The 14,210-nt window shown below is 32.2% G+C and overlaps 1 protein-coding gene across 3 annotated transcripts in view; it reads left to right on the forward strand.

Moving 5' to 3' along the window:
• Positions 1–14,210, forward strand: part of LOC309653022 (protocadherin-11 X-linked-like) — a 548,071-nt gene that overhangs the window by 83,895 nt on the left and 449,966 nt on the right. Inside the window, exon 3 of one of the 3 annotated variants that reach the window (XM_082447361.1) lies at positions 804–8,344. The exons of the other annotated variants lie outside the window; for them this stretch is intronic. Within the exon in view, the coding sequence (XP_082303487.1) occupies positions 804–848 (45 nt within the window). The 3' untranslated portion in view covers positions 849–8,344. Of the gene's footprint in view, positions 1–803; positions 8,345–14,210 lie in introns of those variants that run through there. 3 annotated transcript variants of the gene reach the window in all.

Genomic DNA, 14,210 nt, shown 5'->3' on the forward strand with positions numbered 1-14,210 from the left:
AGAAATTAAATGGTTCTAGGAGGCAGTAAGATATAAGGGGATTTATAAATAATTTCATGTTTTTAAAAAGGGAATCAAATATTTTCTATAGTTTTTTTCCTGACTCTTGTTCTGAAAAAATATGGAACATTCGTTAGATAGAAATGTATCTATTGCACAAAACCATTTATATCTGGGGAATATGAGGATCCTCTTTGATATAAATTTTTACAAGTATTCTGGAAGGCATTTTTGTATGCATATATTATAGTAGAAATTAAAACATGAAATTTAAAAGATGATCTTACAGTGTATTTTATATCAACGTCTTTCAGAGCAAGCAGATAGTGTTTGCTGCGATTCTAGGAAAACAATAAGAATAATCATTTTAGAATCAATTTTGATAATTTTTGTATAAAAGAGATACAATGCCAAAACGAAATCTTGCTTAACACAGTTCTCCCATTAAAATATTGTGAAGACTATACATTTGAAAAATAGGGGAACAAAAATTAACTTATTATTTTGAAAGGGCCTTCTGTGTACAAGTCACTGTATTAGTCATGTATTTGAGGTACTTCATTTCAAAAAGAAATAATTCATGGTTACATGAGTGTAGGTATTATACATGGATTCAAAATGGTAAGAGGAGTCTGAGTTAGCTTGGAATAGGCTTGGTATTTACTACTGTTACATTCCATAACCTTGATATTGTGCATCTGTATTTTAGCAATGTGAATTTTAGCCATGTAGCATGCTTGGCAACTAAGACTCCTAGAACACAACCATCTGATTTTGATAACATGTTATTTTTCTTGTCCTAGACTGATTCCAGGACATCAACTATTGAAATCTACAGTGAGATATAACTTTCTAGGAACAACATAATTCTATTCCCCTTCCAAAAAACTCCAATGATTTGTGATTTCAAAATTTGGCTAAGATCATTTATCTTGTAATCTGGATTTCCCACTATAAAAGCAAGCAAAACAAAAACCACCTTAAAAATTATGTCCCACTGAACACCATGCTTACTTTAGCTGTAATCTTGCAATCGAAATTTTAAATTTGTGGAAGGAACAGTGCAGTGTGATAAAAAAAAGTTTTATCATGCTGTTTCTCGATTTGCTTCCTCTGAATGCCAACAAGTGTGATGTAATATAATGTGTCTTGATGTACAAACTGATGGTTAATGTATCAATCATGAAACATGGAATTACTTGCCCTGTCTGATTGCTGAAGAATTTAAACATCATCTCCGGGAGTTTGGAAGTGAAGCTGAACTATCCAAGCTACCCTCTGAAAGGTATCCAAGGGCAATAGATTTCCTTTAATATCAAAAATACAAACAGCAACAACAAAAAAAACACTTAAGATCATTTTTTGGAAAATATTCACTACTATAGTGTTGTTGAGAAAATAATTATAATTATCCATCACTCTGCTGAAAAGTTAGATGATATAAAATAATTTTAATGGGTTTTTATGTTGATTGTAATCATGTTGTTCCACTACTTTAATCATTAAAAAATTATTTTTGTTGTAATCATGTTTCTTTTTTTCTATAAATACTGAAAAAGAAAGAAGTTTTTCTTTTCTATTTTTATGTATCAAAAGAAGAATGTAAAGTTCTTTATACTCCCTGATATTTTGGGGAAAAAAAGTACTGATGTTTGTTATATAGTGAAATGTAATTCCGTTCATATGTAAGTAGAGACAAGGATTTAAATAGGATATTTTGAAAGATTTTATCTTAATTTTGAAACTACCTAGGAAAATATAAGCTACTAGAGTCAAACAGCTAAATAGATCTACATAATATCTCTGGCATTAAATTACTGAATATATTTCATTGCTTTGAGTAATTTGGCCTTTAACTCATTCTTCACAATATGTTGATTAATCAATTTCCTACACAAATGACTAAATGCCTCAAATTTGGGGTACATTAAATTTATTGAGGAAGGAATGATGTGTCCCAATTTTACATTGTATTCTTTAGGCTGCTTATGACTTACTAACAGTACTAACAGAATTTTTTTAAAAGCGTGATTTCTTGGGGTTAAAAGGGAGTATAAAGGACCTTTATAATCACGACATAACATATGTTTCCTGGATTCTCATTCAAATGCTTCATTGTGTATCATTTTACCTTGCAAAGTGTGGATAGGATTTGGTCTATTATGTATGTGCATTAAATTAGTGTATTATTTGAAGTGTTCCTTGGTGTAAAGGTATTTAGAAGAGACTTATGCTCTATTTAGCATTTCAAATTAGTGTAATTCTTGGATATTTAATATATAGGCAATATTTTTAAAAGATTTCTGTTAAAATTTAGCATTCCCATTTACTCAGTACAGAATCTCTGGTACCTCCAATAATGTCAAGTTCCTTAAACATGCTTGCTATCTGGCTTTTTAAACATTACTTAGTTAATTATAATGACTGTAAGTGTAACTGTTTTACTGGTAATGAGAAATGTCATGTAAATTACGATATTGTATTACATACTTATAAACAACTATTGTAGCAAAATACTTAAAATTAAAATTTACCTTTGTGAAAGTTATTCATATAGGGTAACTTTATAATCTCTCCCCTATTTCTTCCTGATAAACTAAATATTTCAGTTTAATTTCAAGGAATGTCAAAATTGAGCCAACTTATTATACCTCTAGAGTCAGTGCCCTGCAGGTACCAAGACGTACTAAGAGTAGGAGTTTCCAAAATCCATAGTCTCACTTAACTGTGAAAAAAATTATGATGCCCAAGAAAATGAATCAATACTTCACATGTCCCATGATAAACTAGTGTGGCTTCATGACCATTTGTATATGTAATTATTATATAAATGCATTTTAAGTGCTTGTGTCATGACCACCTTGGTCTCTGGTTTTCCACACATTCTGTGAGCTAGAGGAGAATACTTCATTTTTCTTCTACTTCAGCGACCCTTTCCTTTAGGCCTGTGATAAGGAAAACTCCTAATCACTCCTTTGTATATATGAAGATGAAAATGTCTTGAAACAGTTACCCAGAATCTCTTTTAAAAATTCCTCAGTATTTTTATGGGGGTCATCTTTGCAGAAGATGAAAATAGAAACTTTATTTTTAAAGCTGCAAGTGATTCCGTCTCTCAGAATATAATTTCTGTGAGAAAGGAACTTCTCAATTGATTTCTTTCCTGCTCTTTGAGGCTAAAATATTTACCCGTATAAACCAATGATGATTGAGATTTAACTGTATCTAAACTTCAGCCATAGATGAAAATGGATTCTGCTTTTGATTATTAACTATCCTTGATCTGTCCTTTGCTTATGCTTGAGGAAATAATATTAACATTTGAGAATAGTATGGACGGCATTGAAACTAATTTTCCACAAAAGCCAGAGAGGACAAAACTATGTATTTTCCTCTTGGTTCCTTCTTATCAGTTGATTTGATGATACTTTTAATTTAATTATTGGTGTTATTACATGTTTGGCTTACAAGGTCTCAGATATCTTCCCATCTCTTGTGTTGGTATTAATGGACTCCTAGAATATTCTCAATGAAGTGTCCTTGATGGTCTCTCTTGTTCTTATTCTAGTCAGTGAATAGAGAAAGCAAATCTTAAGACTAGTCATCAAAGAAACTTTTAGGGATTACCTAATCGATTAACTACAATGTGCTGTATACTGTATACTTTCATCCCTGCAAACACTCAAAGGAGTATTACTTTCTTTTGATTAAAATCCAAAGTGTATAAATTGAAAACAATTGCTGAAATACATTTCCTCATTTTACATTAAATATAAAAGTTTATTTTTAGAAGTAGGGTATTCAAGCTATTACATTTCTTAAGTTATTTTTATTTTCAATGATTTACATTGAAAATTTTATAGAACAGTTTTAATTCTATCCATTAATTAATCTTTTATGTATACTTCTGTTTTCTCTGCTGACCATCCTGTTCACATTATCAATGTGAACACATATACTTTAGAATAATTTTTAAAAGCTGAACTTATATTCAATCAATCATTATTTCATACAATATTTACTAATCCTTTCATTTCAACACAAAACAATGCTGCCACATTTTACAATTTTGTCACCTGCACTCTTCACTGTTTAATTAGATTTTGTAAGTGTCCGTCTAGCTAGGTGTGATTTGAAGCCTGATCTCAACAGAAGTGCTACAGGACAAGCAGAGCTTAAGTAATCTTATATGAACTTAATCTACACTGTGTAAATGCTTCCTATAGGTGCTCTTGTGTAATAGACTTTTTTCTTTAGGTTTTGCTTAGTTTCTGTCTATTTTTATTGTTTAGATTTAGGTTTCTAGCATATTCAAAGGTGCTGTGATAATATAAAGCTGTATGTGTTGTATATAATTATTACTTTTAAAAAGAACTAATGTTCAATTTGTTTTTTCGTGCATTATGTGTGTTCATACATAACATCCGTGGTTTTATGTGATATTTAGAATTAGGAGTGGACTTTTTAAAATTGTAGAGTAGTCATAGGCCTTTATTTTTATTGAACAATGCAATATACATTTGTTGTAGAAAATTCAGGAAATTGTAGATAGATTTTAACTGTATCTATGACAATTTGATGAAGAATTTTAAAACTATTTGTTTTTACTTCAGGCTATACCAGTAAGTTTTTCTTTATAATTTACTTAGTAATTCTGTTTAACCTTTGGAAGTGGTGCACTTTAAAATTACAGAAGTATTCTGCTCTTTTTATATTATAAACTATACATGCAGGATTTTTTACACATAGTGGTAATTGACTTAATTATTACGCATATTGTTTATTTTTATAGATGTATGATTAGACAAATTTATGAAATAATTGAGTCTGATTAGTTGATAGTAAACTAAAGAGGCATACTATATATCTCCACCATGAGACTAATCTGCCCTCAGTGAAAATATCAAGTCATGATGAAAAAGCTTTTCCGTTAAAAAGAATGCCATCTAAATATCTGCCAAAATTTCCCTTAGAATGAACAACCAAGTTATCCATTATAATTATTTCTAAAAAGCCTCGTAACCAACTCTTACCTTTTTCAAATTCTAGATATTCTCAATTAAAATTTTATTAACTCTCCCATTTCAAGTGATTAATTATATTTAATTATCCACACATACACTGGTACTATCCAATTAGGAGTAAATCTTTTTCTGTGAAGTGAAAAAAATCACATTCCATTAGGTTTCAGATAGTCAAATTGACATAATAATGGAAATGAAGTACTTCAATGAATATTCTAGACATATATGCACTTTTCTCTCTTGTCCTGGAGCCTTATATTTATTAATTATTCACTGATTTACTTCACAAATGTTATTCTCTTAGAAATGCACTTTAAAAGCATTTTCATTTTTTGTCTTAACACTTGGTAAAAACGTTAGATAACAAAATAATACTTTCATTAGATACTTAGAGAAAATTTGAATAATACCACTTTTACTCTCTTTGGTGGTAGTAGAAGTAAACAAATGTGCAACACTGGTGAAAAATATTATTTTCAGAAGTCTGCAAAATAAACTTTAAAATGTATTTACTCATCTTACTACATATCAGTTTTAACCTCAGATTCAAAATCAACACAGACCACTATTTCAATGATACTTTAAACAGAATTGCTCATAAACACTATCACCTTACACAAAAATGTTTCCTGTAATTCAAGTATACAGCTCAAATAGTTGTTCAGTGTCACAACCTCGAAGTAATTAAACAGACACACACACACACACACACACAAGAACAAACTTGATCAGCTCTTTTGGTATGTAAACACAGACCTAGTCTCATATTCAGGGTGGGAAAAAACACACAAAAATGGAATTGCATGGATGCTGGAAAACTAATTTATGAACTCCTAAATGAGAGATTATATTTCATTACCAATTTTATTTATTTGATCACTCATTCAGAACTATGTATTGGGTGCCTTTTTTGTAGATAATTATATACATTATTTATGATGTTCAGATTGAATAAGTACATATTTTTCACACAAATATAGTTATTCAAGAGAAGGTGCTGAGTTCTCTTCCAGATAGGTATCGTAGTTTTGTCTACGTGATACTAAAACATCTGGAGGCAAAATACAATTTTTCACTGAATATGGGGATATTTTGTCTACCTGACAAAATTGACTCCATAAAGACGCAGACTTTATCTAGTACTACAAAATGATATTATAATAGTTTCATTTTAGATAGGAAAAAAGAATTTGACATGCTATATAAAGTTAACATTATCTGAACTAGAGCAATTGATAACATTTAACAACAAAATTCTACATGGTGCTACAATTCAACTTTACATATATAAATTTGAGTTGTTTGTAAGACTATACACACATTTATTTCAAGACGCATACACACTGTAGAAATGATGAGGTACATAGAATTAAGTCATTTTAGGTGTGAGACTTAAAAGACAACCATACCAAACTCTTAAAATTAAGAGACCTAATTTTGAGTCTAGAGGAAAATTCATTTTAATTTGATGTTTATGTAATTCTAAAACAGTGGGATTAAAATGGGTTAGGGTATATATAAGCATACATATGTTTGTGTATATGTGTGTATATTTATGTTTTTCAAATTTCTAGCAGAATAAAGTAATATAAACTTTAAACTAAAGACAACTTGTTCAAAGATCATACATCTATATTTACAATGTTATTCTCTGTTCTTTTAAACTCATGCCTCACTTCCAAACTTTAATCATCCTTTATCCCTTATATCACCCTACATAGCACCTTTTATTTAAAAAAACTCTTGCCACATTCAGTGCATTCTGAATATGTGCTCATGTGTTTTTTACTTTCAAATTATTTTACCTCTAATGTAACTGCAGTACTTCTTTTCATAAAGTTTCCCTGTTTTCTGAAGGATCACAGATCCAGTAACATTAAATTATAAATTAAAAATTAAACTATTGTTCCTATCTAATTACCAGTGTAGATTCTACTTCTCTTCCACACAAAAAAGCTAAGATAAATTTGCCTTCAGTAATAGTCAACTTCTGCTCAGTTGGCATAACTAAAACATATGTAAAAGAATCCATTAAAATAATTATTTTTATTTGCATGAATACCTTATTTAATTTTAATACCTCTGAAACCAAAACAGAGATAAGTAATTCTCTGTTAGTGCTCTGTACAATGTCAGATTTTCAGTTTCATAAGTCTGCAGCTTTGTGGGTTTATGTTTCCATCAAAGGCTAAGATATGGATTTGCCATAATCATATACATGCATACCTACTTATCTATGTATGTGTATACACACATACACTTTTATAAACAGCTTGGTGTGAACTATGGATTGACGTAAATCATGGAAATATTTGTGAGGATAGATTCGGTTTTTAGATTGGGTAATGTGTACAATTTATTATCATTTCTGGTTTTGAGTGGCGCTAGTACTGCGAACTGCCATTGAAGAAAAGCTGTGTAAAGTAACATTAAAATTGTGAAGATTTAAAATACAAGAGCAGTCACAAACAGTCACTCTTAAAATTTTGTTTTTGCTTTGTTATTTGTAGCTGTAATTTTAAAAAAGAATAAACAGGTTTTTGTGTGAATATGTTAGAGTGAATATTATAGGGCATCTTTCAACTGGAATACATGTAGTTACTAACACTGGTTGTATTTGATGTATTTTCAGTGCATAAAGTGTGTGTAATCTGTATTAAGTGAAATACCTATAAATAAAGTTATTTCTGCATTGCAATAACATATCTTCTGATATTTTTTGAAGCGCTTGTTGTCATCAGGGGCTACCAATTTCATTAACATCATCAAGGATCCTAAAATAATTTTTAGCACACTAACATCCTACAATTTCATGGTATAATTCATTATCTGTGTTGTGTTAACCAGAACTTTATATATTGGCATTCCTGATCACTAACATTGAGAGATAACTGGTCCAAAGCAATGAAGTGGATTGAAGTGACTCATATTCAACTAAAGTTTTAGTTTTGTGCATTTTATTGTACTCAAATTCTTTGAATATTGGTAATATGGTACCACTTATTAACTATTGTTTTTCATAAAACATGCTATAGATAATGGAGTTTACCATGAGTTCAAATGAGATGAATTAAATATTTCTTAAACTCCTGCTATGAGCAAAGCAATGTAGAGAATGATGGTGGTTATGGTGAAGGATGGGGTATTAAGGGGTAGAGATGTGGGACAATCAAGGTTCTCCCCTGGTTTCTATTAGTGTAAAAAGCCTTTTACCCAACAAGTTTAATTGAAAGTATGTTAAAAAAAAAAAAAACTTTCAGCTTTTCTATTGCAGAAAATCCCTGACTATATAAGGTTTACAAAAAGAAAAAAAATTAAAAGTTTTATCATAATAATTAGGAGGGTGTGTTTGCGTGTGTGTGTGTGTGTGTGTGTGTGCACATGTGTGTGTGAATATAGCTAGTAGAGTATCTTACAGGTATGTATTAGGTATTCATTCCAAAGTTCTTGAAATCTGAACTGAGCAAGCATATACTTAACCCATTTTAGGAAGCACCTTAAAGTCACACTTTCCCGAATCACATCCAAATAACAACAAAATACTGTTGATCTTGCCTCTAAAATACCTCAGACATTTCTCCCTTTACACTTACTTATTCAGGTCTTCATCACAAGTTACTGGTTCCACTACTAATAGGTTGTCCTGCTTCCTAGTTTCATTTGTCCAATTTATTTTCTACCCTGTACCCAGAACACTTCTTAAAACACAGATCTGATCAAGTGAAGCCTATGAGAGAAAAGCTTCTGAGTCTTTCCCCATGGCATATAGGATAAAACCTTAATTACTCTATTTTTCAAGGATTTTACAATTTTAATCAGGTCTCCTTGCTCATCCTTATCTCCTACTACTCCATGCACCCCACATTTTTGTCTCACCTACTACTTCTTGTTCCTTGAATATTTCATGCACTTTAATACTTCCATAAATCTGAACAATTTACCAGAATTACATTAAGCATTTTCTTTGGTTAAGATTCTGTGAGGACAACAAAAATAACTAAGCCATGGTCAGTGAAGTAGAAGTGTAATTGTGGAGATAATGTAAGAAAACATACTTTTAATAGCAGAGAGAATATGATAAAAAAAAATGAAAGAATGCTACCTGTGATTTTATTAAAAATGAAAGAAGCCTGGATGGTACCCTTTTCTTCAACATCTTATCTGTTTCTTAACATTAACCTTACATAATTCTTGTGAAATGAAAAGCCTCAACAAATGGCTAGGTCATATAGCTCTTCAAACAGTAGTTGCCGGAAACTATTTCCAGAAAATTGATGTTACATCATTTTTCTTCATTAATCTTAGAAAGATTTTTAAATATTTACCTCAGATACTTTGATTCTTGTTACATTTCCCGTCCATGAGTTGCACTTAAAATAAAAACTATCAACGGAAAATTTTAACCCATTTGTTCATCTTAGTATGAACATATACCAGAGAACCACATACTGCTTTTAGGCATTTTGGCAAAAGGAGCATCTCAATGTGACATTTCTTATAAATATGGCAAGAAAAATGTGTTCTTGTCCTCAATAGAGGAACTTTTTCCATGGTGAATGGTAACATATAGATACTGAGAACTCTGGTTAAAATGTGCTGTCTATACATAAAATCTGTCACTGAAGTACTGAGATGAAATGGTCATCCCAGATAGAAATCATTTTATCCCTTTCCCCCCATACTGAAAGTCAAAATTATCAAATTTGTGAAAACAGGACAGATGGAGAAACCATGGGATATCAAATGTAGATAACATCCAAATTATAACATGGTAGAGCTACCCTGAAAATTCAGAAACCACATATCCCCTCTCCAAATTGAGAGTGTATTACACACACATGCACACACACACACACACGTATATCTTTAAGGAATGCACTTCTTGGCACACATACTGAAAGCAAATACACCACCTGCTTCCTAGAAATAGATGAAAATAAACCACATAGTTCTTAAATTAGCCCTTTTTTTCTTTTGTTCTTATTATGATAGAAAAAAATCTTTCTAAATTGCATGCAGGAAACATCCTTGGAGACTGAGGTTTTGTTTTGGTTAGTTTTTCTTATATATATATATATATATATATATATATATATATTTATTTATTTTTGCTAAGCAGTCATATCAGGATGCTGGAATGCCAGCATTACTATAAAACATTTCCATACTACATGATGATAGTTTACAAAAATTCATTACTTATTTCACCTCTTTGTGTAAAGGGAATGAACGTCATCATTAGTAGGGAAATAATGTTTCTTTAGCTCAGTTATAATTATTGAGTTTTCCAACTATCCCAGATAAAATAAAAGCTATTACTAACATTCTTAAAGTCAGTGGCTATTTTCTTCAGTACATTACCCCTTGGGAATATAGGGCCACTCTAAAGGGGTAATGAAGTTGGAAGATTGGATAGAACGACAAGGCTAAGGACTCAATAACATGAAAACCTTGCAAGAGTAACACATTGCCACATTTCTAGTGAACAAACTTCCCCTTCATATTTGTGTGGTTTTTAATATATTTTTGAAGTGCTTCTATCACAGCAGTGGGAAAATTATTATTCATAAACTACACCCTCACTTATTCTTTTTTCATCTGATAGAGCCAAAAAGTATTTTTTACTCTGATTTATTTCTTGGGAACAATCCTATCTAAAATCAATCTAACTGAAAAATTACCATAGCTATATGCCAAATCTGTCTTAACTATATTCCTACCGCAACTGTCTTTGCGCTTGTGTGTGAAATATTAAATTTCATGGTGCATTTTGCTTTTCATGGAGAAAAATTCCATATCCATTCTCCTAACTCTGATAATAGAGTTGTCAACATTCCCTTTCTTCTTCAAGTTGGTCTGGCTTGTGAAATGTGTTAAAACCCCAGGTTGACTATCACATACGGGCATGGGAAGTATTGGACCTGCTGAGAGAGACTTGCCCTCTTAACACACAAAGGAAATATGCTGTAGATCAGTCCTCTCTATTCTCTGGGCAACTTTTGTGGTCCCATGTTCAGATAGGAACATGCGCCTTGTCTCTTTTTCTAATCTCTGTCAATCCAATAAGAGAAAAAGCCTCAGTTACTTAGATATGTTCTGGACTAGGTGGCCCTTTCTCCCCTGGAAAATAAGTCTCTGACCATCCCGTCCTTATAATACGTTTTTGTAACTCTTAGTAAAATCACTCTTTGATGTACTTCAGTCAAATCACCTGAACACTCTCATTCCCTGAGCAGTGATCACTGCACTCGTTACAATGAAAATATGCACTGTATGGAGAGTAAAGTTTACCCACCATAACCTGCTATTCTGAAATTACATTTTTCATGCTGAAAGAAGTATAGTTTGCATAGCTAAAGCAACAAGGTGTTTGAATCTGTGAAAAAGAGACTGAGACACAGGGAGATGGTACTAGTGCTGAAAAAAACAAAAGCCTAACAGGAAAAGAGAAAGAGGTGGTAGGAGCCAAAAGGTTAAAACCATGGCTTTCTCCAGGTCGTCCTCATTCACTCAACCATTAGATAGTGATTGAGTACATACTTTGGATAAGGCCTTACTACAAAGTTAGGTTATGCCTGAACTTGGCCTTAGGGGAAGTAGTCCAACAATAGAAGCTGTGTATGCAAATGATGGTTACCAGGTGGTCCACAAAACCAGTACTCTTACAGATGGGACTAAATTAAAATTTTAAAGGTACATCTAATTTTTTCCAGGAAAATAACTGTTAGATCAGAAAACTTCGTGTTAACTGGTTAACTGGTGTTAATAGTGTTGACTGAGGTAGAGATATAGCTACTTCTCCAAGTCAATCTAACTGGTTAATTTAATCATGAGAAATTTGTTCAGCATATACATTCACAAAGAAAGTACTTTTTCTGACTTTTTAAACTTTCTCTTTTATCCATTTGTTATAGAATTTGAAATTTTAATATTTGGTTCATGTCAATGTGAACTAAGTATTGGGTCATATAGCTAACTGAGCATTTCTTTTTTTTTTTTTTACATCTTTATTGGCGTATAATTGCTTTACAATGGTGTGTTAGTTTCTGCTTTATAACAAAGTGAATCAGCTATACATAAACATATATCCCCATATCTCCTTCCTCTTGCATCTCCCTCCCATCCTCCTTATCCCACCCCTCTAGGTGATCACAAAGCACCAAGCTGATCTCCCTGTGCTATGCAGCTGCTTCCCACTAGCTATTTTACATTTGGTAGTATATATATATGTCCATGTCACTATCTCACTTCGTCCCAGCTTACCCTTCCCCCTCCCCCTGTCCTCAAGTCCATTCTCTACGTCTGCATCTTTATTCCTGTCCTGACCTTAGGTTCTTCAGAACTTTTTTTTTTTTTTTTAGATTCCATATATATGTGTTAGCATACGGTATTTGTTTTTCTCTTTCTGACTTACTTCACTCTGTATGACAGACTTTAGGCCCATCCACCTCACTACAAATAACTCAGTTTCATTTCTTTTTATAGTTGAGTAATATTCCATCATATATATGTGCCACATCTTCTTTATCCATTCATCTGTCAATGGGCACTTAGGTTGCTTCCATGTCCTGGTTATTGTAAATAGAGCTTCAATGAACATTGTGGTACATGACTCTTTTTGAATTATGGTTCCTCAGGGTATATGCCCAGTAGTGGGATTGCTGGGTCATATGGTAGTTCTATTTTTAGTTTTTTAAATAACCTCCATACTGTTCTCCATAGTGGCTGTATCAATTTACATTCCCACCAACAGTGCAAGAGGATTTCCTTTTCTCCACATCCTATCCAGCATTTATTGTTTGTAGATTTTTTGATGATGGCCATTCTGACTGGTGTGAGGTGATACCTGATTGCAGTTTTGATTTGCATTTCTCTAATGATTAGTGATGTTGAGCATCCTTTCATGTGTTTGTTGGCAATCTGTATATCTTCTTTGGAGAAATGTCTGTGTAGGTCTTCTGCCCATTTATGGATTGGGTTGTTTGTTTTTTTGATATTGAGCTACATGAGCTGCTTGTAAATTTTGGAGATTAATCCTTTGTCTAACTATTTCTTATTTATGGGTTAGTGCCATTTAGTTTCTTGGTTTTTATTTTCCTCTTACATTCTCAAATGCTTTCTCAATTTGAATAAAGTAGACCATAGAAAGACAAGAAAAAAAAAACATGGCTTTCTCTCTAACATTTCTTCAATTTCATCAACTTATGTCTTCATTAATTTGACTCTCCCTGGTAATGCTTACTATTGGCCCTTGTACTGTACAGAAGATCATGCTTAAAGGTTCATATATTCATCCCCCAAGCTTTTACCCTTTCTCCCTTCCCTAGCAGAAACATCAAGTAGTCATTTATATTACCCCTGAGGTTTCCCTTTGCCTAAAGGAATCTAATAATTCAGAAAGATCTCCATATAAGTTTCAATTTCCAGGGAGATCTAGATCTATAAATACTAATATGATATATATATATTAAAATAGAGTTAATTGAACTTAAGTTTAAATCCTAATTTAAAAAGGAAAACTAGGAAGACAAAGGTTTTCTTCTAATGATAACATTTTTGTTTTGAATTTGGATAAATATTTTACTTGCATTATTGAAAATGCTTTTTACTCTTCTGGTTGTATTATGCTGACCAATCTAATTCCCAGATCTGTAGTATTCCCTGTAACCTTTAGGAGCTGTATTATTACATCTGTGATCTGCTTCTATTTCAGAGATACAAGGAACCTTAGAGACCATGTGGTATCCTAGTCTGCCTCTATTATTTGACAGATAGTGGAACCAAGGCCCAGAGAGAGAACAGACGTTTACTGAGCACCTATTTTATGTCAGGCAGTGTGCTAGGCACCTTACATATAATAGTTCTTTATCTCAGAGTAAGTGGCCAAGAGAGGATCTGTGGTTAGATCTAATTAACTCTCAAGTTCTCCTTCCTCTCTATTTCATCACATGTCTGGCAGAGCTGTGGCTCCCACAGCTCTTGATTTGAAGTTCAGAGGTCCTTAACTTTTACCATCTTCTTATTAAATTTCTCCTCTGCTGTACAAATCAACACCCAGTAAACTGTTGTAGATTTTCCCAACTCTCTTTGCCCCTTTCTGGACTCATGCTCATGTATTTAAGCTCAGACAGATGATCTTTTAGATGATTCTAGTTATTAGATTTTCATAAGGTTGACAAGCACCAT

Source organism: Balaenoptera physalus, assembly GCF_965194825.1.
Source record: "Balaenoptera physalus genome assembly, chromosome: X".
NCBI classification, from domain to species: Eukaryota; Metazoa; Chordata; class Mammalia; order Artiodactyla; family Balaenopteridae; genus Balaenoptera; species Balaenoptera physalus.